Genomic DNA, 26,138 nt, shown 5'->3' on the forward strand with positions numbered 1-26,138 from the left:
CTCATCTAAACCCTTGTCTTGTTACACACAAGTGGTTGGCTAGCAAAGCACACTTGCTGGTCTGCGATCCGTTGAATAGCAGCTTGTACTTTTAGCTCGGTAGTTTAGCTTTCTGATGACTTTTTTGTATAATGTCTTGAGGTTCTACACCGTGCCATATGTGATGTTATGTATATGTTTATATGTTATGAGGAATGTTATGGGCTTGCAATGTTTTGTTTACCAACCCCGGCAGTCCCAGTCTGCGTTCATAGATCTGGATGAGCAAAGGAATTGTTCTACATAAGCAAACTGGGCTGCACACTTGTTAGAGTAACTAACTACCTAGTGACACTAACGTCAATGTTGTGCGTAGGTCATCCCTCTCTATTGCTTCTGTTGAGAAGTGACGTGTTTTGTTTTCTACAAGCCTGTAAACTCAAACTGTGTTCTCTATGTTTCTAAATGCATATTTCTTTCTTTTTTCTCTCCCCTTCAATGTTCAGTGTTCTCATGGTCCCCCGAGCCAATGTATGGACATGAGTGAAGCTGGTTGAACGCTGCTGTGAATGTTGAAAGTGAACTCCCGTACATCACAAATAAACCGTTTTTTCCAGTAAGTGACACCCCCCTAATGAGTTGAACATGGTTCTAATGGCCCCTCACAGCCTTTTTCACCCACTACGTTACTGTGAACTAATGTATTGCATTTTGACATCAAATAACTGTTTCAACTTCTCCCTTTGACACTGTACCTTTTCACGTATTGAAATTGATCTGTTTCTGAACCGTAGGATGAGCTGCCGCGTAGCGCAGGGGTGTGTGTCCTGACGCCGCGGGGGGCACATGTGCATCTGGAGAGATGGATCGCTGTAAGCACGTCGGACGCCTCCGCCTGGGCCACGACCACTCCGTCCTGAACCCGCAGAAGTGGCGCTGCGTGGACTGCGGCACCGCCGAGTCGGTATGGGCCTGCCTCAAGTGCTCCCACGTGGCCTGCGGGCGCTTCATGGAGGAGCACTCGCTCCGACACTTCCGGGAGACGAGCCACCCGCTGGCCATGGAGGTCCGCGAGCTGGACGTCTTCTGCTTTGCCTGCGGGGACTTTGTGCTCAACGACAACGCGGAGGGGGACCTCAAGCTCCTCCGGGGCGCGCTCTCCACGGTACGCGGCCCCGGCAGGCGTTCCCTGCGCTCCTGCACCGCCCGGGAGGGCGAAGGCGGGCCGCAGCCCGCCATGCAGACAGCCCTGCGCCACCGCAGGAAAGCCCTCCTGGGGAAGATGCTGCGCAGGTGGAAGAGTCGCCAGCAGGAGGCGCAGACGCAGCGGGAGCAGAAACTGGAGCAGGAGAAGGAGGAGGTCAGGCGCCAGCGGACGGAGGTGAAGCGGAGGCTCATGGGAGAGCTGACGAACGTGCCTCCCAGGAAGAGCGCCCGGCTCCTGACCCAGGCCCCTCGCTCCACCATCACGTTCATCCCTCTTAAGTTCCGCGACCCTCCGGAGCGCCTACCTCCTCCGCCTACCTCCAAGAAGCCGGCGCCGGCACCGCCGCCGCTTCTAGCTCTGTCCCACCACTCGCCCCGCCGGAACGGCAGAACCAGTAAACTCCGGCGGTACTACTCCTCCCACGCCACCACGCGCCGGGGGGTCACCGGCCTGCGGAACCTGGGGAACACGTGCTACATGAACTCTATCCTACAGGTGCTGAGTCACCTGCAGAAATTCAGGGAGTGTTTCCTCACGCTGGACCTGTGCGAGACAGAGGAGCTGCTCGCCAAGACTGACAGCTCCCAGGGCGCGAGCGGCGCAGCAGCCCCTGGCGTCGTCGGCGGCAGTGGCGCCGCAGCAGCAGCTTGCCCTCTGGGACGTGTGGGGAAGGCGGGCGGCGGGGGAACACCCGCAGGCAGCAAGCAGAGTGCCGCCGCACCCCCCTGCCTGAACGCGGCGGAGCTGGTCCAGCCCAAGGAGCCCCGCTCGTCCACCCGCCGCCAGTCTCTGTGTCACGAGCTGCACACCCTCTTCAGGGTCATGTGGTCGGGCCGCTGGTCTCTGGTGTCACCCTTCGCCATGCTGCAGTCCGTGTGGAACCTGATCCCGGCGTTCCGCGGGTACGACCAGCAGGATGCCCAGGAGTTCCTGTGCGAGCTGCTGGACAAGGTGCAGCAGGAGCTGGAGTCGGAAGGCACCAAGCGGAGGATCGTCATCCCCATGACGCAGAGGAAGCTGTCCAAGCAGGTGCTCAAGGTCCTCAACACAATTTTTCACGGGCAGCTACTTAGCCAGGTGAGGATCTCTGCTGTTTTCTAAAGCCATGGCATGTTAAAGACAAGTGCATTAGGAACTCGTATGTGACGCAGTCTGATCATTTGGTCCTCATGTCGGGATCCGATGTAATGATCTGACCTTTTCTTTCTAATCAATTATTTTTCTTTCGTTCAATGACACACTCGCTACTAGTCAACTAACACAGCTTGTTCTGTGAGCCTGCTTACAATGATAAGTAGTGTTATAGTTAACTAGGTAGCAGAGGGGATTGTTCACCCAATCCATTGCGTTGCAGTATTTTGGCTTGACTAGCGAGTTTGTGTTGTGATTTTGTATTTCCGTAGTTCCGTGTTTCAAAAGAAAAGTCTGAACATTTCGATTGGTTGCTGACACGCGGACCAAATGATCAGACCGTGTCTCATATGTGCTCACGTGACCCTCCTCTCACCAGGTGACGTGTCTGTCCTGTAAGCACAAGTCGAACACGGTCGAGCCCTTTTGGGACCTGTCCCTGGAGTTCCCCGAGCGCTACCACAGCATGCAGAAGGGCGCGGGCTCGATGGCCTACCATCGCAGCTGCTCCCTCACCGAGATGCTGGCCAAGTTCACTGAGACGGAGGCCCTGGAGGGCAGCATTTATGCCTGCAACCACTGCAACAGTTAGTACTTTTGACAGAGAACTGAGAACCCGCAGTTCCACTGTCAGTTTTCGTTGTGTCATCGTAGTAGCCGTTGCCTTCAGGCTATCGGCCATCCACAGTGTGTGGTCAGTTTTTTTTTTCCGTTTTTTTTTTCTTTCTTCTTCTGGTTGTTCCACCATGTTGCACCAGTGTTCTATGCCTCTCTGTGACACGTACGTATGTTTGTCAGGAAAAAGACGGACGACGTCCAACAAGCCCCTGGTTCTGTCTGAGGCGTGTAAGCAGCTGCTGATCTACCGTTTACCTCAGGTTCTACGGCTGCACCTCAAGCGCTTCAGGTTAGTCACCTAGTTCACTTTAACCGGCTGAATTAAGTCTGCAGGGCTCTACAGTGCGACCATTTTACTCGCAATTGCGACTAAAAATAAATCTGTGCGACTAGAGAAATAAATTCACGAGCACACTGTGCGAGTACAGATTATATATATATATATTTTTTTTATTATAAAAATAAATCTGCGCGAACCGGGAAAATAATTCACGAGTGAAAGATTTCAGCTTTCTCACTCTCTGCATGCGTACTGACAACAACAACATTCATTCATCTCTGTCCCACTTATATCCCGTCATATCACCCGCTAAGCAGCCTGGGTGATTGAGTCAACACACGCCGTGAATTCTGAATACTTTGCTCGCTAACGAGCGGTCACTACACTACAATATATATATTTTTTAAACTACAAGTCCCACATTCCACAAGCCACAATCCGATTCCGCCAACCACAGTACAGCTCTCTGTGATAACGTGTGGTGTGAACTTTCCCTGAGAAGAACACGGCTGCGCTATCGAAAGTTTGACTCAAAATGAAGAAAATGAAGCCCATTCATATTGCGTATTTTGCGAGTCAAAGAAACAAAGAAAAAGAGGAATCCGGTGAGGGCCCAAGTAATTCGCAAGCTGGTTCAACTAACGAGAGAGATGGGGATGAGACGGCTAGTAGCGACAGTGAGGCTGAGAACAACGTTAGTAGGCCTAACGTTACTAGCGAAGATGACACCCCAGCGTCCATTGCAGCCGGCGGAGGGAAAACATATCGATTTAATCCGAAGTGGCTGGAAATCTTCCCATGGCTAGAGTTTAAAGACAACGTCATGTTCTGCAAATATTGTAGAGGGCAGAAACAGGCTGGCAAGTCGATGCCCATTTCAGCCGCCCAGTGTGAGCGAGGCTTCTCTGCGCAGAACCGCATTAAGAATTCAACAAGAAGCAGCCTTGGAGTCTCCACCACCGAAGACCTGATGAGGATCAGCCTGGAGGGGCCTTCTGTCGAGGATTTCGATCCCACTCCTGCCGTGGACCGCTGGCTGACCTCTAAGCGTGCCAGACGGCCAACATACAAAAGCATATGGACAACTGATATCCTCTGCGTCTAGTAGGGCTGTAGGCATGGGCCAATGTGTGATTTTGGTGCAAAAATTGCAAAATCACTAATAAAAATGTGTTATTATAAAAAATGTCACTGTGCTCCTAAATTTCTTTGTGTGCCCCTAAAATGTTTCATTTAGGAGCACATGTGCTCCTAGTGAAAAAGGTTAGCGTAGAGCCCTGGGCCCGGATTCACAAAAGTGTTCTTAAGATATTTCTTAAGACAATTCTAATTCCTAAGAATGTTCTTAAACACTATTCACCATTTTTTTCTTAAGAATTGTCCTATGTCTTAAGAACTTCTTAGTTTTCTCACTTAAGAAGTTCTTAGATTTTGAACTTATGATCACTCGCGTGACTATAACGGTTATAACGGTCATAAGGGTCATAAAATGAAACACTATTTAAGTTAACACTTTAAACACCACGTAAAATGTGTTTTGATTCAAGCTGATACTTTTATAAACAACATAAAAAAACATGATAGATTTGCAAAAAGGAATAGGATTTTGTACATGATCTTACTTTGATTGCAATATGTGTCCCATCAACTGCCCCCAACACATTAGGAAATCCTGCTATTTCAAAGAATTGCTGCTTGGTTCTAATGCATTCTGAATTTGTTGCTGGAAACTTAATGAACTGCCTTGCTCTTCTACAGAGTGCATTTGATACATCTCTGACCACTCGGCTAATAGAGGACTGGCTCACACCCAGTGTGCCCCCCACCACCATTTGAAAAGACCCTGAGGCGTAGAATCTCAGGGCAGCCATAACCTGCAACACCACTGGAAGAGGTGTCGATCGCCTTGTTTCCCTTTTCAGATCATCTGACAAATGATCAGCCAGAAAAACAATTGCGGGCCTAGGAAGCCTATATTGTCTAATTAAGACATGCTCAGGTAGTGTAAGAGGATCCATTCTGTCTCTCAGAGGCCTTGGTGGATTTTTCTCCCTAGCTGCTAGCTTATAAAATAAATAATAGTAAGGACATTGTTTCAGTTACTTGGCCTACTTAAATAACATGTTCATAATGATTAATTAAGTAGTATACATCAAATACAACAACTGCCTCCTTGATTTACTTTCTGAGTACATTGTGGTGTAATCTAGGAATAGGCTTACATGTGACACAGGCTGAAAAGGCCCATTTCAGTTATATCTCAAACATGCTTTATGTGATAGGCTACATTCACACAAAAGTACTCTGACCAACTTGAATTAACAAAATGTGTTAACACATTGTCTAGGGCTAAACTAAATATTACGTAATCAAATCCCCCCCCCCCAAAAAAAAAATGCAATACAAAATTGTTCAAGTAAGACTTACCTTTCACTTTAGCTGCTTTAAGACAGGTGAGAGCTTCTCTTAAAGTTGAGAAGAAATTTGAGAAGAAATCTAAGAACTTTGTTTTCGAGAATCTCATTTGTTCTTAAGTTCTATCTTAGGAAAAATCTTAAGAAGAAAGTTAAGAAAAAACTAAAGAAAAGATAATAATTTCTTCATGAATACCAAATCTTCTTACATTTTGTCTTAAGAACAAATGTTTGTCTTAAGAACGCTTTGTGAATCCGGGCCCTGGTCTGTGCGCTTAACTCAGACATTTCCTTGAATCTTGGCTCTGACGTCAATGGGTCAAATGTTTGCAATTATTTGAAATCACACACGCGAGTTGGGATTCCACTTTTAGAGCTTTGGATCACTTTTTCTGAAACACAATTTATCTAATGAATCAACAACAAAGTTGTTTTTGTTAAACAGCTTTTGGATGGGGCTGGAGAACTGTAGTCTCATTTCCAGACACTTCTGCCCAAAAGTGTGATAGGTCTGGTGGACCAATGTGTTAAACTTGGCCTTCATTAAGCCAATAGAAAGAGCATCAGAAACGGACAGCGTGTAGTCATTGGCTTTACTTCGTGTCAATCATCTCCCACAACACCCCCCCCACCACCACCACATATTTCTGATACTTAAATGGTAAATGGACTGACTTATATAGCGCCTTATTCCAAAGCGCTATATACACACACCAATGGACGCAAGCTACCATGCAAGGTGCCAGCCTGCTCATTGGGAGCAATTTGGGGTTCATTGTCTTGCCCAAGGACACCTCAACATGTGGCCAGCCAGGGCTCGAATCGCCGACCTTGCGATCATTAGACGATGGCTCTACCTCCTGCGTCACAGCAGCCGCGTGATTCATGAAATCAAATAATAACAAATACTTCACTCCCACTAAGACCAGGGCAATATGAGGTTGGGGACGAGGTTAGGAGAAATGTAACCACTCAAATGTATGGACAGAGACAGGTGCAATTACTGACCATAAAATATAAAAATCATAGTAACATTTAGCCATGTTTTGAAGCTATACAGTATTTTGTTTAAAATTACATTGTAGAAAAACAAGCTTATATTTTGGTTTCTGACGGGGTAAGACAGTTGAACTAATCATGAGGCATTTATAAGTTATATTCTTCAAGAATCAGTGACTATATGTAATTAATGTACCAATCCCTTTAACATGTGAACCTATCCGCATGACTCACGTCTAGCTTTGTTAGTCCTCCAAATCCTTGTGCTCTGTTTTAGATTTTTTTTTTCTCTGGCAAGATAATCAAGCGTAACTAAAACCCATCCCTGTTAATTGACAGATGGTCAGGACGGAACCACAGGGAGAAGATTGGCGTCCATGTTGCCTTTGACCAGGTGCTGAACATAGAGCCCTACTGCTGCATGGACTCTGGCCACGCCGTCCACAGGCAGGGCTACACCTACGACCTGTCTGCTGTAGTGATGCATCATGGGAAAGGCTTTGGCTCAGGGCACTACACCGCATACTGCTACAACACGGAGGGAGGTGAGGAACTGTCACATGGAATCAAGACTCTAGGTTTTTTTTCTCCCCCCCATTTCATTACTAGTACATTTTAGATGCTTGTGTGATGCTGCTGCTGATTGGTTCCTCAAATAGGATGAATATTTTCCTTTCTGTCCCCAAGTTTAAGTTGCTATGTTATCCTAATTCATACTCGTCACATTGACTTCCATGCTGCCATTAAAGGTCAGTTTTGGATGGGGAAGAAAAAAAACATGAATTAGATGGATACATTTAATCCAATCCTCCTCTTTCTCAGGGTAATAACTACGTCATCGACCTCCCACTGTAATACTTCGTCCAATCCGAATAGGGCTTCAAAGTAGGGCTGTTACGATTATTCGACGTCGTCGACGTCACCGACTACGTCAATACGTCGGTTAGCGTAATATGCGTCGGTTAGTCGTAAATAAACAAAATGGCTTTTTTTTTTTTTTTTTTTTTTAAACCTTTATTTTACCAGGCGAGACAATTAAGTGTATGAGTGAAAAATGGATAGCTATTAGCTAATGTTACACAAGCAATGTAGCTCACCACAGTTCGTATGTCTTGTCTTCTGGTGTTAGTAACGTTAGCTATGTAGCTGGCTAGCTACGGTAGCCTATTGTCATTGTGGTGCGAGCACCTACTGTACGTTATCTAGCTCGTAGCTCGCATGCTACGTTAGCATCAATTTAGCTAATCATAACATAGCAGCGAGAGTAACGTTAGCTAGCTATGTGTTGTGGTGATGGACAGACTTCTAAATGGCCATGTTGGCATTCAAGTTGGCTAAACATAGCAGTGAGGTGGAGACAAATACTTTTTTTTTTTTTACAGTACAAAAATGATCGTTAGACTTATCGATACATTAGTCGTTAGACTAATCGAATAATCGATAAAATAATCGCTAGATTAATCGTTAGAAAAATAGTCGTTTGGGACAGCCCTACTTCAAAGAGAGACTTAACCCACTTTCTGTGTGTTCTCAGGTTTCTGGGTCCACTGTAACGACTCTGAGATGAACGTGTGCAGCGTCGAGGAGGTGTGCAACACTCAGGCCTACATTCTGTTCTATACCCAGAGGTCTGCTTGACCCTCCTCCTCACCTACGTCCTGCGTCAGGGTGTTTTCACACCGTGACGTCTGCCTGGGACCTCAAAACCAGACCTTCCTGTCAAGGTCTGTGGGACTGCGATGTTCATCTCAGTCCATGACTGGATGTCTGTCTGCCTGGGGACGTTTCACTCCTATACTCCTCCATGGTTCACAACGAGTTGTGTGTTCAGGCTTGAAACTTCCGGGCCACCGTATCTACCGAGTCTGGTGACCGCCAGGCGTATTCCTGTGAGAGCTACTGAACATTGTACGGGAAGGTCGATGTCGATTCTAGAATGTGTAATTCGTCAGCAACCTTTGACTCCATCCAGGCTTCAATGTAGCTGAAAAAGCATGTGGTTTTTCTGCGTGTTTCTGCCCTCTCTGGTCGCACTGAAAATGTGAAAACGCATATATGCTAGGTTTTCTAGTAGCGGTCACAATTGTGTGCGCATCCTTGCGAACAAACAAAACTTAAAATAGGTACGTAAAGATGCCAGTGTTCAACCACAACGCTTCAGAAAGCGCTTTTTTTGTACCAAAACAGCACTCTTGGGTCTCGATGAATGTTCTTTTCGTGTGATCCCGTTTCTTGATTGCCAGCGATTTTATCACGGCCATTTGGCCATGTTTTTGTTTATTGTGAGCTGTGGGAAGAATCTTTTATTCGCAAATTTGTGCCACCAGTGCCCAAAGGGGTTTTACATTGCACGGCAGATAGCTGGCTCTCATCAGCAACAGCCATTTGGAATGGGATAGAAATTCCATGTGTTGGGACCAATTTTGGTTTAGGATCTGAAATGATCGATTATGTTGGTTGCTTTAGAGCCTGGATGGAAAAGAGCCTGCTGGTGTTCATCACACTCCAGAACCAATGTTGCCTACCTCTTTTCTATATTTTAAATGAGATGTCAGCCATGGGCATTTTAGTCTTCAACCAAGTGTCAATTTTATCTCACAATGACCTCTGTACTGCTGTGGAAACCGTATCTCAGGCTTGAGGCCTCGATCCGGGCCAACGTGATGGACTAGAATGACCTGGGGGAAGATGTAGAAGCTCCTGTGTGTGTTTCCCTGCCTTGAATGGAGGTACGGGGGTTATGTTTTTGGCAGCTGCATCGAGCCAACTGGCATCACGCTGCACCTTTAAGGAGGAGGGGCTTAGGTTGTTTCTGCCCATTATCGGTGGGATCTGTTCAGGATCCTTCATTTATTGACTCCTGTTATCGCCATTGGCAGCTCTCCCCTCCGCCCACCTTAAATTGAACAGCTAGTTTAGGCTGTGTTTGGAATCGGCTGCATCTCCATTCAAGGGTAAGGGTTCAGAAATGGGGGGGGAAAAACTGACGAGGATGGTAAGACTGAAGAAACTGTTGTAGGAATTGTTTGGGGCGAAGAGGGGTAGCCACTCTGCTGGAGTGGAACACCTGCAAGCAATATACGTCTGACATCATGACAGGAAATCAAGATAAAATCAGGAATTCTTCAGCTTTGTAATACATTGTTTTGTTTTTTTTCTACTCTGCTGTTTTTATTGAAGTCTTAGAAAATTTGCCAGGAAATCAAGAAATAATGTTCTGCTGTTCTTTATATGAATATAATACAAAATTCATTTGTGAACTGTAAAAGTTGGAACAATCTAATGACGATGAATGTCTTACTTTCCAGAGGTCTGACACGGCCTTGCCTCCGGCCTATGACCTCCTGAGTTTTGTCCTGTATCGTAAGAGCACCTGTCATCAATGTAATGGTCACACTGGGGATGCCTGAGTTAAATGATTAAAAAAAAGTACCTACATGATTTAGTCTCCTTACATTTATTTTGCTCGTGCATTGTTACACTGTGCCAAAACAATATTCTGCAACCCAGGAATAAACCCATCAGCATCTTCATTACCGTGTAGGGGGCATCCAGGAGTTAGGAGCTAATTACATGAATCTTGTCATTGTGTAAAAAAAAAGCATTGTTTTATGGCCTAAAGGTAGATTACACTCACTGAACACTTTATTAGGAACACCTGTATACCTCATTCATTCAGATGGTGTAATGGTGTGGGGAATGTTTTCTTGGCACACTTTGGGCCTGTTAATACCAATCAATCATTGCTTGAATGCCACAGCCTATTTCAGTATTGTTGCTGACCATGTGCATCCCTTCATAGCCACAATGTACCCATCTTCTAATGGAATGGAATGGAATGGACTTTATTTATTTGTCATTGCTACAGTACAGGTACCAAACAACGAAATTTAGGAGGGGTGGCTCCCCTGGTGTTAGGAAAGGGAAAAAAAAAACATTTTAGAAAAAGCATAAAAGCTTAAAATCACAAGAAGGTAAGGAGCTGGTTTACATCAATAAAGGCTATGTACACAATCCACTGTACTATACTGCACAGATAGTCAACTAGGGTTGTCATATTGCACAAAAGTATTTTTTTTTTCACGTTATTTTAAAGTGTCACAGTTTGCAGGCTTGAAAATGTACATGTTTGTGCCTCCGCACTAGCTGCCATACAATCCGTCCGGACTGTCCTGGGCCCAGAACTTAGGCCTTTTCTGTGTTCAGGGCCTTGAAGGCCCTGTGGTAGAAGCAGTCCTTCAGTCTGTTTGTCTTAGCGGCCGGGGTCCTGTACCGCCTGTTCGAGGGCAGCCTGACAAAGTGTACGTGCCCAGGGTGGGTCGGGTCCCTGGAGATCTTGGAGGCCCTCCTGAGACAGCGTGTGTTGTACAGCTCCTCCAGAGAGGGGAGGGGGGCGCCGGGCGCTAATGGCTGCTTCCTGCATGATAATGAACATGACAATGAGTTCAGAGTTCTTCAGTGGCCTTCCCAGTCATCTATATCCAATAGAACACCTTTGGGATGTCTGAGAATGGGAGATTCACAGCTTGAAACTGCACCTGAAAAATCTGAATTGAGTGATGCAATCATGTCGTCATGGACCAGAATCTCAAAGGAATATTTTCAACATCTTGTGGAATCAATGCTACGAAGAATTTAGGTTGTTTTTACTAATACTACCCAGTATTAGTATAGTGTTCCTAATAAAATGTTCGGTGATTGTAGATCCCCAACGTCAAGGAAAGAGCCTCCTGACCTGTAGGTCTCAGATTTCTCCACCAGGAGGCGCTTGTGTGCACAGCAGTACAAATTCTATGATAACTGAATGATGCCTATTATGTCAATTAATATAGTCTCTACCTACATCCACCATGTGTACCTGGTAAGGTTTAAGTCTTGACAACTACTGTTAAGCCTACAAAAGTTTGTCTGTATTTTACTGCTATACTGTACGCTGATTGCATTCAATCATAAGGACTGTATCAACATGGAGCATTATGCTTTTAATGTATGCTGCAGAAAAGCTATGAAGTATCAAATAAATAAAACATGCACAAACTTGTTTTATTTCAAACCCATTGTACATGTTTCTGAGAGTTACCTCTCACCCAATCAAACATCGAGGATTAAGAGTTTTTACGGACACGTTGAATAGAAGTGAAAGGGGAGCAGTTAAGTGTAAGTAATGCTGTAATCCACAGGATTAGTGGGTGAATACTCAGTTGATCTGGAGCTGAAGACATTTCCAGAGGCTTTTCATCAACGTCTGTATAGGCGCACATATTTTAGATGTGAAGCCAAGTGTAAACTTCAACTGGTCCAAGCCAAAATGATGTAGACAAGGTACTCATTATAAAGTATTTTTCCGCTACTCTGTCAGTAATATATTAAAGGTCTTAAAGCACTCACACATGTGCACATGTGAGTTGACATTAAACAGTATAGCATTAAATCAGGCTGAAATTATAGCTTGCTTATTGCGTTATTCTACTTGTGCTTTCTCCAATCCTCATGTGATGGAGATCTGTTCCTGGTTAATTAATCCCTGCCCAAAACCAACTCTGACTGTGATTACATACAATTATTCTTCAACCCTCATTGTCTTCTATACTGTTGTAATTGCATGCAATCCACCTTTTTAAATATCCCTCTTCTGTGGCCAACAGGGATATGTTGTTTAAGAACTTGTTTATTAAGAATGCAACAGAGTTGTGATTGATTTAGCAAACTGGATAGAAATATGGAAGTAATGGTCAAACATGCCAGTGTAAGTTACATACATAGATTTCTTTGCTGCTCTACAACAGTGGCTCTGAAATAGCATTGATGAGCACAATAGATTATAGATAGGCCTACATAACTGAGAAGTTGCAATGACAAAATCTTCCAAGATTACTCTATGACCTTCCAAGGCAATTCTTTATACCACACAAATGAGAGAGAGATGACTGGTACACCAAAGAGCGTTATTTAAACACAAGCAAATTATGTTTTAGAAACCAAATGTGAGTAAACGTAAAAAAAAAAAACTGCCTTAAGATACAAACTGTCTCATGCTAATGAAGTGCATTTCTCTCAGGTGCACACATGAGGACATGCATGAGCGCTGACTCAAAACATTCATCAAAAGAAACAATTCTCTTACTTTGGCCATGTCCTCCGAATATACAATTTGAGTCAACACAAAGGTATAACAGCAATCATTATGGTTCAGTAGAAAACAGTTTGTTTCAAAGAATCTCTAAACGAATCCTTGTCATCACGGTGAAGACAGTATGATGGTGGGTTTGACACCGACAGATTGGTCATGAGAAGGAGTGAACGCAGGAGTTGCTAGGTGACCAAGACAGACAGTTTCTCATGTTTGCTTGTCGGATTATCAACCACCATAAGAGACTCAACACTCTTTCCTAAACATCCCTCAAACAAAAGTGACCTCCATCAACAACCCAAGAGCATCTTTCTCAGTTCCTTTGTTAAGACGTGTTTGTCCCTGGCGACCCTCATAAGTACATCTCTCCACCCCACGAAACCCCAATGTAAAAAGTGCAATGGTTCTCTCTCTCCGAAAACACATGAGTTTGGCAGTTCTCTTAGTTTATTCACGTTCCAGGCTTGTCAGTGTGTTTTCTCTGGAGGGCAGCTCAGTGCATTAGCCTAGCCCCCTACTACTCTACATATCCTGGTCCCCTCAGACAGACCACCAGGGGGCGCTCAGCTGGGCAGCAGCCACGTCTCCAGGAAGTCCCAGTGCTTCCACAAGACGAAGAGGAACAGGGCCAGGAGGACGGTGGAGGCCACCCGCGTCCGCGTCTTCATGAGCGGGGTGATGAAGTTGGCGATGGTGGAGACGAAGACCAGCAGCACGGCCATGAGCGCCAGGATGATGTTGATGAGTTTGCCCAGCAGGGCGCGGGCGTTGGCGTTCTCCACCCCCTCCAGCTGCACCACCTGTTGCTGCTGCTGCTGCAGCTCCAGCTTGGTGATGCGCGTCAGGCAGGACTCCACCGCCTCCTGCATGCATGCACATACATTTACATTTTTGAATTTCTGGCTTTTAGCAGACGCCTTATTCCAAAGCGACTTACAATCAATACATTTGAATACTAAGCATGTGAATCATCAGTCCACCACAAACATACACACACACACACACACACACAGATGCACGCACACACACACACACACACACGCACACACACACACACACACACACAAACACACACACAGACGCACACACACACACACACAGACACACACCCACACACACACACACGCACACACACACACACAAACATACAGATAAGGTACATGTGAATATAAAAACCCAGGTGAACAAAAGGCATACTCACCTGCACGTCTATAGGTTATATAGTGTATATGCCATTTCAGTACATGTTTTTTATCTGCCTTTCCCGAGAACCCCTGTCTCTTTACCTGAATGTCTCTGGCTCTCTCGTAGGACTGGTAGGCTACTTTCTCTTCCATGCTGGCCAGCTCCTGTTTCAGGTTGGTCATCTCGTTCTGATGCAGCTCTGTCAAATCATTCAGCTGCTCCTCCAGACGCTCGTACCTGAACATACACAGAGAGAGAGAGAGAGACAGAGAGAGAGACAGAGAGAGAGAGAGAGAGAGAGAGAGAGAGAGAGAGACAGAGAGAGACAGAGAGAGAGAGAGAGAGAGACAGAGAGAGAGAGACAGAGAGAGACAGAGAGAGAGAGAGAGACAGAGAGAGAGACAGAGAGAGAGAGAGAGAGAGAGACAGAGAGAGACAGAGAGAGAGACAGAGAGAGAGACAGAGAGAGAGAGACAGAGAGAGACAGAGAGAGAGAGAGACAGAGAGAGAGAGAGAGAGACAGAGAGAGAGAGGGAGAGTGTGAGAGAGAGAGAGACAGAGAAAGAGAGACACAGAGAGAGAGCCTCAATCAGTCCGATATGGTGACGATATGTTTCATACCCTAAAAGTACTGTAGTATATTTGTACTTAATAATGGGCCTATATGTTTGTTATGAAGGAATGTCTCCTGACTGTGGGGCTAGGGCAAGGTATTTATGACCCCCTTTGCCAAAGCTCCTGGCCTCTCCCCCCTTTTCACACCCCAAGCATCTGTAGTGACTGTGATAGGATCACTGGTAGATATTTGCATAAGAAAAGGACACAAAAAGGACAGGACAGGGGCAGATCTTCCTCTTTTTCACCCCACCCCAGCCGACCAGCAGACCAGAATCCAGCTCTCATATCTTGTATTTTATACTTTAATTAAATCGTCTTAAACTCAGAATTGATTCTTTGATTCATAACCAACAAGGTAATACACCACAGTACAAAACCTGAAATCTACTAATCCTGATGTTCCCGTTCTGATCTGTTCTATATTCCTCCTGTAAGATATCTCCAACCTAAATCAGCGAGAGGATAAACCACAACACAACCAATACTGTCACACTGTTACACCAAGAATATACTCCTACGCTATTTATAACCACCCTACAAAGCAACGTGAAAAGTTAACCAAAAAAAGGCCTCTTGTGATGAGATGTGGACCACAAACTCATTCTGTGTTATTCAGTAGTTCTGGTACTCAGGTTTTTTGGACCACACCTGTATCTCTCCTCCTGCAGGCACTGGGTCATATAGGAGTAGTCGCTCTGCAGCTGCGCCTTCATGTCCTCGATGGAGTCCTCCATATGGGCCTGGCTGGCCTTGATCTCTTGCAGGCCCTCCAGCAGAGCGTCCCAGGAGCTGTGGATGTGGTGGTGTCCGTGATGGTGGTGTCCGTCCAGCCTAGGGCTCCCCAGCGTGGGTCCCATCCCCCCTCCCCCGGACATCCCCCCTCCTCCCCCGGCGCCGCCGGAGTTGCTGCCCGGCGGCGACCCGGAGGTGGCGCTGGAGCACTCGTCCTCGCTGCCGTACTTGGGGCTGGACACCAGGGTGGCGCTGCCGCTCAGGGCGCGGGGCGTGAGCGCGTCCGTGTCCGAGTGGCCTCCCCCTCCGACCCCGTCCTCCAGGTTCAGGTGGGAGATGTTGTCGGCGCTCCCGAACTTGTTGCGGATGAGACTGGCGAACTCCCGCGGCTTGGACACCACGGCCGTGTGGGTGAAGGCGGAGCCCCCCCTCTTGACCCCCTCCACCACCCCGCCGCCGAAACCGCTGAACCCGGCTCGCACGTTGGCCCTGACGTCCTTCAGCCCCTGGTGCATGTCCCGCAGGACGTCCTTAGGCTGCCGGGCCGGGCCGTTCTATAAGGAAGGGGGGAGGGAGGAAGGAAGGGAGGGAGGGAGGAGGAGGAGGGAGGGAGGGAGGAAGGAGGAGGATGGAGGGAGGGAGCGAGGAAGGAGGAGGAGGATGGAGGGAGGGAGGGAGGGAGGAAGGAGGAGGAGGGAGGGAGGGAGGAAGGAGGGAGGAAGGAGGAAAGAAGGAGGGAGGGAGGAGGAGGGAGTGAGGAGGAGGGAGAAAGGAGGGAGGAAGGAGGAAAGAAGGAGGGAGGAAGGAGGAGGGAGTGAGGAGGAGGGAGGGAGGAAGGAGGATGGAGGGAGGAAGGAGGGAGGCAGGAAGAGAGAGGGAGGAAGGAGGAGGAGAAAAGAGGAAGAAGATAGAGATAGAAGATAAACACATTCTCCATCAGTAAGAGCGAATCTCCTGGACCCACGATATCAAGAAAGTCCAAATGTGTATTTCTCAAGTAAGAGCCAGGATAGAAACATTCAACTGACACAAACACCTTGCATCACATACAGCATGTCCTACAGGAACAACTGAACCAACGGGACGATTAATCCAATGTGAAGTCAGTCATGGTGAAAGAAAAACAAGTGCGCCTGAAAGGAAACAGTAATACACAAACACACCCACACACACCACACTACACACACACACACCACACTACACACTCACCTGCTCTATCTCCTTCAACTTCTTGTGGTAGTGCTCGAGCTTCTTGTGCAGGTGGGCGATGGTCTGCGCCGACTTCTGGTTCTTCTTCTCAAACACCTGTTTGATGCGGGAGGCCTGCTGCTTGTCGGCGTTGTGGGCCAACTTCAGGTACTCGGCGACGTTGTCGTCGCGCGCCTCCTGCTCCACGCGGATCTGCTCCGTGATCTTCAGGACCTTCTGCTGCAGGTGCTCCAGAGCGGCACGTGTTCGTTGGGGCTCATAGACACCTAAACCCTCAGCCCCCCCGGCCCCAGCCCCAGCCCCAGCGCCAGCCCCAGCCCCAGCCCCGACCCCAGCTCCAGCTCCAGCTCCAGACCCAGCTCCAGTCCCAGCCCCCACCCCAGTCCCAGTCCCGGCCCCAGCCCCGGCCCCGGCCCCAGCCCCAGCCCCGGCCCCTGCCCCTGCCCCTCCCCCTCCCCCTCCACCGTCTAAGCTGATGTTGCCGTCAGAGCCTCCATGACTGGTAGAGGGGGGCAGGCCCAATGATGTCACCTCGCTCTTATCCAGCTAAGGAAGGAGAGGGAATGGGGAGGGGGTGGGGCAGGGGTGACAAGGAGAGAGAGAGAGAGAGAGAGAGAGAGAGGGAGAGAGAGAGAGTGGAGCAGCCATGATTGATGTGATGGTTGCATTAAAGAGCAACATTTCTCTTTAAGAGCTAGAATACCATCAACATGACAGAGCTGGTGATTCATCACTGCCCCACCCAGCCCTGCCAAGCATCCACAGACAGTAGATTGATTTCATTAATATTTTACATTGTTCCATACAGGCTAGTGTGTTACCTCTTGAATGTCATTTCTATCGCAGCATGTTCCATGTATACAGTTTCGTAATTGCCACAATGCATAAGCCATGGGCGGGGGAAGACAATACATCTTTTTTTATCTGAATACCATTACATTGATGATGATGAGGATGATACAGATGATACAGATGATACAGATGATGATAATGATGATTAAAACGGCCGTGTTAACACTGACAATATCTGCTGTCCAAAAACCGTCTATGACGTCATAAACGCGAGCGGGTGTCGGGTTGTTGTCTATGACGTCATAAACGTGAGTGGGTATCCTCCTACCTACGTCATGCAACGTGGCACAGTGACAGCTTGACAAACAATTCAAGACTCAAGTTATAATCCCTCCAAATCAAAAACCTCCCAAAAACATTGAATGACATTTAAACATCTGTGGTGTGGCTCTTCACAAGGAAGAGCCACACCACAGATGTTTAAATGTCAAAATAACAACAAAAACATCAACAGTAGTTGTTTCTGTGAGGGGGGGGGGGCATTGTTGTGGTTCATTATGAGCCTCTGTTGCCTGGGACAACATCACAATATTGCCATGGAGGCTGGTGGAGGTGGAGGTGGAAATCGGAGGACAGGCTCTTTGTAATGCATGGAATGAAATGAGGAATGGTATCAAACACCGTTCAAGGCATTACAATGAGCCCAGTCCTCCAATTTCTAAATTTCTACCTCCACTGGCCTCCATTAAACCCAGTAGACTGGAACCCCAGGCAGATATCTGGACTGCACTTATATAGCGCCTTTATCCAAAGCGCTTTACAACGGCCTCTCATTCACCCTCATTCTTATCATTCTTATCACTTATCTCATCTTATCTCACCTCCTTATCTCATCTAACTCATCTCCTCAGGCTGGGAATGTTTTATTAACATTTCATTACCATCTGAGAGACACTCTCTCTAAAGAACTCAAGTGGCACCGGTACTATTTCTCAATGATCCCTCAGAAAAAGCAGTACAGGGTCCTATTTTTAGAAAGTAGGTTACAATTAGGTTAGCCGCATCATGGAGGAATATGTTATTAATGGACAAAGGGGCTGCAGTCACTGCAATAACATAGCTATTCATCCTATGTATTACCACCAGAGCATAATGGAAAGCTTAAAGCAGTAAGACACTGAAGGAAGAGGTTGAGAGGCGATGCACAACACTCCCCCTCTTGTTCGGAGAAAAACAGCAAACGAAAACAACACACACAGCAATCGCTGATGCTCAAATCCAACGGTGTGTGTGTGTGTGTGTGTGTATAAAAAAGAAAAACACAGGGTTTAAGGGTCCATGGTGAATGAAGCCTTTGGAGATGAGCAGAGCAGGGAGATGATGAGGACACAGACACGTCTATGGCAGAAGGAAAGAGAAGATGGAAATGTGCCGATGACTTCACATGTGTGGAGACATGCACGGTGCTGTGGGTGAAATGGGTGGTGATGGGTGGTGATGGGTGGTGATGGGTGTCACTCAGCAAGCATGGACGTAAACACACGAGGATGAGACATAAACCAGTGCGGTGATATAGTAATTTGTGAAACGTTACCATACTGTTTAATCCAGGATTGGCAGTGCCATTGCAGGTCTGTGTTCGAGGCCCATCCTTCTCTCCTCCTCCTCCCTCTCCTCCTCCCTCCCCCCTCCCCCCCTGTGCTCACACGAGGACCCCCCCCCCCCTTCTCCTCTCTGTCTCTCCCCTCCCCAATGTCTGCCCTATCGCTTCACTAGAGCTTCATGCTCCATTGTTGATCGCAAAGATATCTGCAGCTCTTCTCTCTTCCCACATCTCTCCCATCGTTTTCTCTGCTCTCGCATCTACGTCTCTCTCTCTCTCTCCCTTTGTAGTCTATCTTACGTTTTTACGCCCGCTCTCTCTCTCTCTCTCTCTCTTTCTCTCTCTGTCTGCCTCTGCGTCTCTTTCTCTCCCTCCCTCCCACCCTCTCTCTCTTTTTTCCCTCTGTCTGAGCGCTCGCCGTCCTGCTCTATGACGGCTGTGTGAGCTGAGGCACAGATGATGGTGGGAGAGGGGGAGGGGGGTTGGCGGGGGTTGGGTGGGTGGGGGGGCTTAGCGCACGCGTGCAGGTGCCTCTGTGCCGAGGCCAGGGAAGAGGAGCGGGAGGAGGGAGGAGGGAGGGCGCAGGGGGGAGGGGAGAACAGCGGGGCTTGTGTCAGGGCCTATCACAGTCTCTCCATCCCTTAAACCCTGAACACACACCGTCCCTCGCGTGTTTATTGAGGGCTGCAGTGCTTTAGAAAAGAATGTTGAGCCATAGCAAGGCTGTAATGCAGCGCTCTGTCTCCACTATCCCACCGTGGCGCTGCCATGTTTGTGTACAGCGTTAAAATAATCCTCATTAGAAAAAAAAGAGAGAAAACAAAACACTTCCACACACTACACACACACACACACACACACACACACACACACACACACACACACACACACACACACACACACACACACACACACACACATTACACAGCACAACACATCAAGGGAGAGAGGAGCTTGGGGTTTCCTTCAGATTATCCTATTTTGACATGCATCAGTTCATTTTGGTGGCCGCACTCCTTTTATCTTTAGTGTGTGTGTGTGTGTGTGTGTGTGTGTGTGTGCATCTGTGTGTTTGTATTAATAGAGGGGGGGGCGTTACTAAAAAAAATATTCTTCTTGAATGCCTTTCTTGAATATGACGATATTAGATATAAAATCAGTTTAAAAAAACAAGTGAAGCAACACATCCTATGCATTAGATCCTAGCTGAGTATTTTAATTATATTTCTGTTATTTATTGTTGTGTGTGGATGGTTCTTCTGTTATTTGTTTTGTGATGCTCACTAAAAACTAAGGCTGTGAGCATTAATGATATTTTTGTTATTTGTTATATATTATATTATATATCCATGTTTGAAATGGGTTCTGTCATTATAGCTATGGAGGACAGGCTGACAGCAAGTGAGGGCTTGGTAGCAGAGTTGAAAAAACAAATAGCAGGTAATGTAATTTTAAACATCCTGTTGTCTTGTTGGCCACTCAATCGGCATAAACATTGATATTGTCTGGTAGTCTACTTCTGCCAAGCATCAACAGACAGTAGATTGATTTATAAATGATCAGCTTTAGTATTTAATGAACAGATAATTCATCAGCTAAATATTGCTAGTAGTACTATCTAGCAAATGTTCTGTGCCATGTGTCTCCCTCTAGAACAGGGGTGGCCAACCAGTCGGAGACTAAGAGCCCCCCAAAAATGTTGGGGTACCAGAAAGAGCCACATCATACATGCGGGCTCACAAAAGCTCTCACTCTCTCACACACACACACACACACACACACACACACACACACACACACACACACACACACACACACGCAATACATTTCCAATAGGCTATGAAACCAGTGTTGTCATTTCAGCAAAGGCCAAGGTATGGCAAGGTCTGAGTGGGGGGGTTGAGGGGGGGTTACCCCCCCTTGGTGGATTTTTTTAGCCAAATCAGTTGTGCAATAGTCAATTTTGGTGAGTTGTTTCTATACAATTGACTTATATGACATTAGGTAATGAATAAAGGAGACAACTACAGTATGTGGTAATCTACATCTTTCCTAGTGGCAGACTGGTTCAATCTCCTTAGAAACAAAACATTACAGATTTAGATATTCTCAACTCTACATTAACTGCACTGTTAAAACGCTAGATTAGACCTCACCTGTGTCCCTGTCACCTGTTTAGACCTCACCTGTGTCCCTGTACTTGTCTCTGCTGCCCTTTTTTCCCCAGGCATATTTGTGTTACAGCTCACCTACTAAAAGTGAGACGTTTGACAATATCAAAACATGCTTGCACACACATATAACTTACACACAAGTTAGTTTTACTGGCCCCAATTTGGTACAATTATTACTGAAATTATTGATAATAGAGACATTGTTGACATTAAACTAGCTGTTGTAATCTTTAATGTTCGCTAACTAGCTTGTTAGAGTTAGCTTCACAATCGCGGGTGACGTGAGGTCGTTTTTTCACTAAAATAACATTAGAACATACACATTCTATTAACACAACATGACATGAACTTGTTCATTAATATATTACATTTGAACCAACAGTATTATGCCGTTTATACAGTTTGTTTAACCCACCTGAATGAACGAGAATCATGGACAAGATTTTAACATCGGTTGTTAAGTCGTGACGTGTTTCCGGGTCCAAAGTTGGCTGAGGCGCTGTCTACTAAATGCCGAAATAATAATAATAATTAATTATATTTATATAGCGCTTTTCCGAGGCTCAAATACCCTGACAATATGGAGAAAACGGGAAAGTGCTGTGTCCCTTGTTGTATGAATAGATCCGAGTCTAAAAAACGATTGAACTGTCATTCTACCGCTATAGTTCACAGGTACTCTGGTGCGGGGAATTTCTGGTTTGGACCCGGAAATGGCTAAACGTCACTTTTGACGTCAGACTTAACAGATTCAGATGCTCGCTACACAGAAGAGGATAGATTATTTGAATTGATCATTCACATCTCGAAGTGGCTCCAGACTGGTCGACGTGGGAGAAGACCATATCCTTTGACGCTGAGACTGTGTGTGTGATTATATATATTTTTTTTTACAAATTGATGTCATTTATCAGATCAGACCCCGTCCCCCCCCGCCGCCCCCAAAATCTCACTCTGAACTCTGTTCAAAACTTGAGAGCCCGCCCTGCAGTTAGTTAGTTCGTTTTTATTGAGTAGGGAACTTAGGAGTAGTCAGTTAGTTAGTTACTTTTTATTTGACAATCATGAGATGTACATAAAAAGGTATTATCAATGCCATGTCATACACTTACATGGGCTGTCGAGGAATGAGCACACAATAAAATCCTAGGATGTATTTCATTATGATGATGATTATATTGTCACTACTTTCAGGGGCCTGGCTTCATGAGTGATTGAGGATACAATCGCTGACATCCCTACTCATTTAATTAAATAATGATCTAGTGTCTACTAGATAATGTAATCTGTAATCATGAAGCTAAGAATAGAAGTAAGAATGTGCAACTCTAAATTCAACGTGTTCTGCAGGGGTAAATTAAACTAAATTTAGTTTATTTATTTTTTTAAGAACAGGACAAGTGGGACAAACAGAGAGAGAGGGGGGGGGGAGACAGAGAGAGACAGACAGAAAGAGAAACAGAGAGAGAGAGAGACCGAGACAGACAGAAAGAGAAACAGAGAGAGAGAGAGAGAGAGAGACAGACAGACAGAGAAAGAGAGATGTTTCTGGCTTTCGAGAGAAGTGGTTACCACTCTAAAATACACACCTTCAGTTATGAGACTGAAATATTTCCATGACCACCAATAAATAAGTGAAAAACACATTCAATGATAACACGTTTTTTTAATCATTACCATCATTCAAGTAACTAATATAACACATTACCTACCACAAGGCTTTTTTGGTTTTTACAATAAATAAGAATATATCATAATTGTTTAACTTTAAACATGAAAATCCAAAGGGATCTGAGCACCAATAATTATAAACATAAGTGCATTATCTGGAGTTATGCAGGCTGATGCATGATTAGCGTTGTATGTGGGGTTCTGAACATAGAACAAAAGCTATAGAGATTTTGCATGACAGTGATGTTGTCTAACCCCCCTTCCAATTACCCATAGCAGCAGTGATTATAAACAAATAGCCCGTAAGGACAAATACCTTACCTTGACAAACACATAATGTGTAAATACAATTGCACTTCAAATAATGTTAGAATAGCTGGCTATAGCTTAATCAAAGTACCTTAATCAAATATGTTTCTGAGAACACAATTTCTTAATTTTCCCCCATCGACAAATGAATTCCATGCAGGCACTTGAGTGACTCAGGAGCCTTGAATGGACCTGCTGTTGCCTCTATTTAAAATGGTGTGCAATACTGCAAGAAAACGTTATATGATTTCACTGCTTAACGGTGTCATAATCTTATTAACCTCTAGAGTTAAATCTCTGATATACATCTGACAAAACCTGGACAACTAGCCTTAGATGTTCAGAAGGCCACATACTACTACTAACAGATTAGTCAAAATCCTTAAAGAACACTTGTGGAGGTTAGAAAAAGGCCTGGTAGGGTGGTGGAGGACACTGACATGACTAAAATGCTATTAACATTACAAGTGTAACAAACATTCTCATGCACTAACAGTAGTCAAGCAGTTTCCTATGAGTACATGCTGAGATACATGAGATTTTCAAAATGGACAAATTACACACAAAAAAAAAGACATACAACAAAAAAGACATACTCTGTACAGTAAGTGCTTTTTAAAGAGACAGTTGTAGCCCTCTTCGAATGAGATCCAGCATAAAGACAACCTAAGGAACTTTATAGAGGCTTTTGTTTTGGCACAACATTGTGTTCTAGCTACTTTTTCAAAGTCCTCTCAACGTGATACTGTACAAACAGTCAAACTGTTTTTAAAACCGTACAGTAGTTGATCTGATTCAACCTAAACTGTCCAACAGTATGGCTTTGTCCTGGTGACGTCTACATGGGGGTCCAAGTGTAGACCCAGAGGCAGAGTTGTGATTGGTCCATTTCAGTGCTGTGGAATGTAGGACAGGAGCGTAACCATCCAGATGGTGTGCGTTTCCCAATCCCCTTGGTCCAAGTTGAGTGTTTGTGCTGTACTTGTGTACTTCTGTATTGTACTCCAAGTGAGTGTTTGTGCTGTACTTGTGCTGTACTGTACTCCAAGTGAGTGTCTGTCTGTGCAGAGTTTATGCAGAATGTGGATTTCCTGAGAGAAGTAGTGTTGTTCGCTGTGGTCCTGTTGGACTGTTGATCACCTTCACGTCCGCCCGAAAAATCACTAGCTTGATTTCTCTGGTGTACCCACCACTCTTTTCTTAGCCTGGTAAAAATCTGTAGACAAAAAAAGACAACAATGGAAGTCTTTGTTAGAACTAGACCTACATACAAAACTTCACATACTAGTCAGTTCAACCACAACGCCATATCAATAAAGAAGACCCACCCAAATGTCATGCATATATCCATTTAGCCACACCTGGGCTCATACCTGTAAGGTTGGTCTGTTTCCTCTTCCGCGTCGTGCTCTTCTCTGCCTTTCCTGGTGTCGTCTCCAGCGTCTGGAAGTTGGCGCTTAACGACTTCTCAGGGGTGCGTGGGACGTTCTCCTTCCCAGTCTGCGGTGAGGGCCCCGCCCTGACCTTCTGAGCCGTAGACCCCCCCTGCGTCTCCCCCAGGGGCCGGTAGGGGAGAGGCACGTTGTGGCCTGGAACCACCTCCCAGTGGAAGTTCCCCCCCGTCAGAGGCTTCTCCGCCAGGAAGTCGAAGCTCCAGCGACGCGACGTGTCCTCCAGGTCTTTCCGCAGGGAGTTCTGGTACTCCTGCTGCAGCAGCTCGTGGTCCACGGGGCCAAACAGGTTCCGCTGAGCAGGATGGCGCCGGGGGATCGGCGGGGTTCGCTTGCGAGTGGCCATGGTCTTACACTGGGAACACAAGAGGAGGACTGGTTAAACAAGTGGTCCAATATCTGTACTCACATTGGATAATGGGTTAGGATCTGAGGTGCTAGGCTGAAACCAATGGCATCAGACCAGGGCTGTTTTAACTATATTCTCTTAACACGCTCAGTCCAAAAACACAGCCTGGGGAGCCTGCCTCAGATCAGTCAGCAGCATTGCGAAAATTAAAAGTCGAAGGCTGGCGAACAAATGCTGATTGGCTGTAAACTGGTACCTTGGTGATATATCACCAGGGGGTAGTGGTGGTCTAGTGGATAGTGAGTTGGACTTGGGATCGGAAGGTTGTGAGTTCAAATCCCGCCTGAAGCCACACCACTACTAGTGTGTCCTTGAGTAAGGCACTTAGCCCTCAGTTACTCCAGGGGGAATGTCCCTGTAATTCGTAATTGTAAGTCGCTTTGGATAAAAGCTTCTGCTAAATGGCAAAATTAATTAAATTGATTGATAGTATTCAATGGGCGGGACAACAGTTCAACACCTCTTCTCCTATTGGAGGAAATTAAACTCTAGCTCATTTTGGCACCAAATATGAGATTTATTCATGTTCAAAATTCATCAAAGGGCCAGTCTGATGGGTGGGCCGGATCTGGACCCCAGGCAGTCCAACAAGTCTGACTTCGAAACGCTCCGTTTATTTAAAGATCACATGTCACTTAGACGTTACATCTACATAATACACAAAATACACATAAAAAGAGATGCAAAAATGTTATGAGATGGCTTAACTTGTCTCATAAAACAAGGAGATAAACAAACAAACAGTAAGCCTACTAACAGTAAATACAAAAGATTTCAATATATTTAGTACAAAGTGCCTTTCGAGAGAAATTCTACATATTTTCAGCACCATGACATTGAAACAAACTAACATAATGTCATCTGAAAGCAAATATTAAAATATCGAAATAGTTAATTAAGAGTTTATTAATAGTTAAGAAATAAAAAATAAAAATAAAAAAACCTCACCATTGCTGTACAAAGTTTCTCCAAGGATACTAACACTACCTCTCCTCTCAATGCTCAGAATGAAGTGGACAATGTTGAAAAGGAGGCGCTTCTATTTATAGGCAGCCATCAGGCAGTGATTCACGCCATCACGCCATCCTGTTTGCCAAGTCATTATCAAGTATATGCCTGGGCACATCTCTGTACGGGACATGTAGAGGCACGTCCAGGAGGCAAGAGAGAGAGAATGGTTGTAAAACCAGGCCACTAGGGGGCGGTATTCATCCGTATTAGCGGTTT

At 45.7% G+C, this 26,138-nt stretch overlaps 3 protein-coding genes across 3 annotated transcripts; 1 reads left to right on the plus strand and 2 right to left on the minus strand.

The window, feature by feature from the left end:
- The first annotated feature begins 511 nt into the window (after positions 1-511).
- usp49 (ubiquitin specific peptidase 49) lies at positions 512-8,541 on the plus strand. The gene is made up of 6 exons (XM_080548644.1): positions 512-595; positions 774-2,263; positions 2,697-2,904; positions 3,116-3,224; positions 6,968-7,173; positions 8,163-8,541. Exons 2-6 carry the CDS (start codon positions 842-844, stop codon positions 8,264-8,266), a joined length of 2,049 nt encoding a protein of 682 aa, XP_080404770.1. The 5' UTR covers positions 512-595; positions 774-841; the 3' UTR covers positions 8,267-8,541.
- Positions 8,542-13,321: 4,780 nt separating this feature from the next.
- On the minus strand, positions 13,322-19,085 carry tmcc2 (transmembrane and coiled-coil domain family 2; the record flags this gene model as incomplete). Its single annotated transcript, XM_080548630.1, has 6 exons — positions 13,322-13,621; positions 14,045-14,180; positions 15,210-15,847; positions 16,503-16,775; positions 16,947-17,048; positions 19,068-19,085. The coding sequence occupies 6 exons, from the start codon at positions 19,083-19,085 to the stop codon at positions 13,322-13,324; spliced, it is 1,467 nt and encodes a 488-aa protein (XP_080404756.1).
- Positions 19,086-24,214: 5,129 nt separating this feature from the next.
- Positions 24,215-24,848, minus strand: cdkn1a (cyclin dependent kinase inhibitor 1A; the record flags this gene model as incomplete). Its single annotated transcript, XM_080547908.1, has 2 exons — positions 24,215-24,267; positions 24,425-24,848. The coding sequence occupies 2 exons, from the start codon at positions 24,846-24,848 to the stop codon at positions 24,215-24,217; spliced, it is 477 nt and encodes a 158-aa protein (XP_080404034.1).
- Positions 24,849-26,138: the final 1,290 nt, after the last annotated feature.

Source organism: Nansenia antarctica (assembly GCF_963989245.1).
Source record: "Nansenia antarctica genome assembly, chromosome: 18".
In the NCBI taxonomy this organism is placed as follows: Eukaryota; Metazoa; Chordata; class Actinopteri; order Argentiniformes; family Microstomatidae; genus Nansenia; species Nansenia antarctica.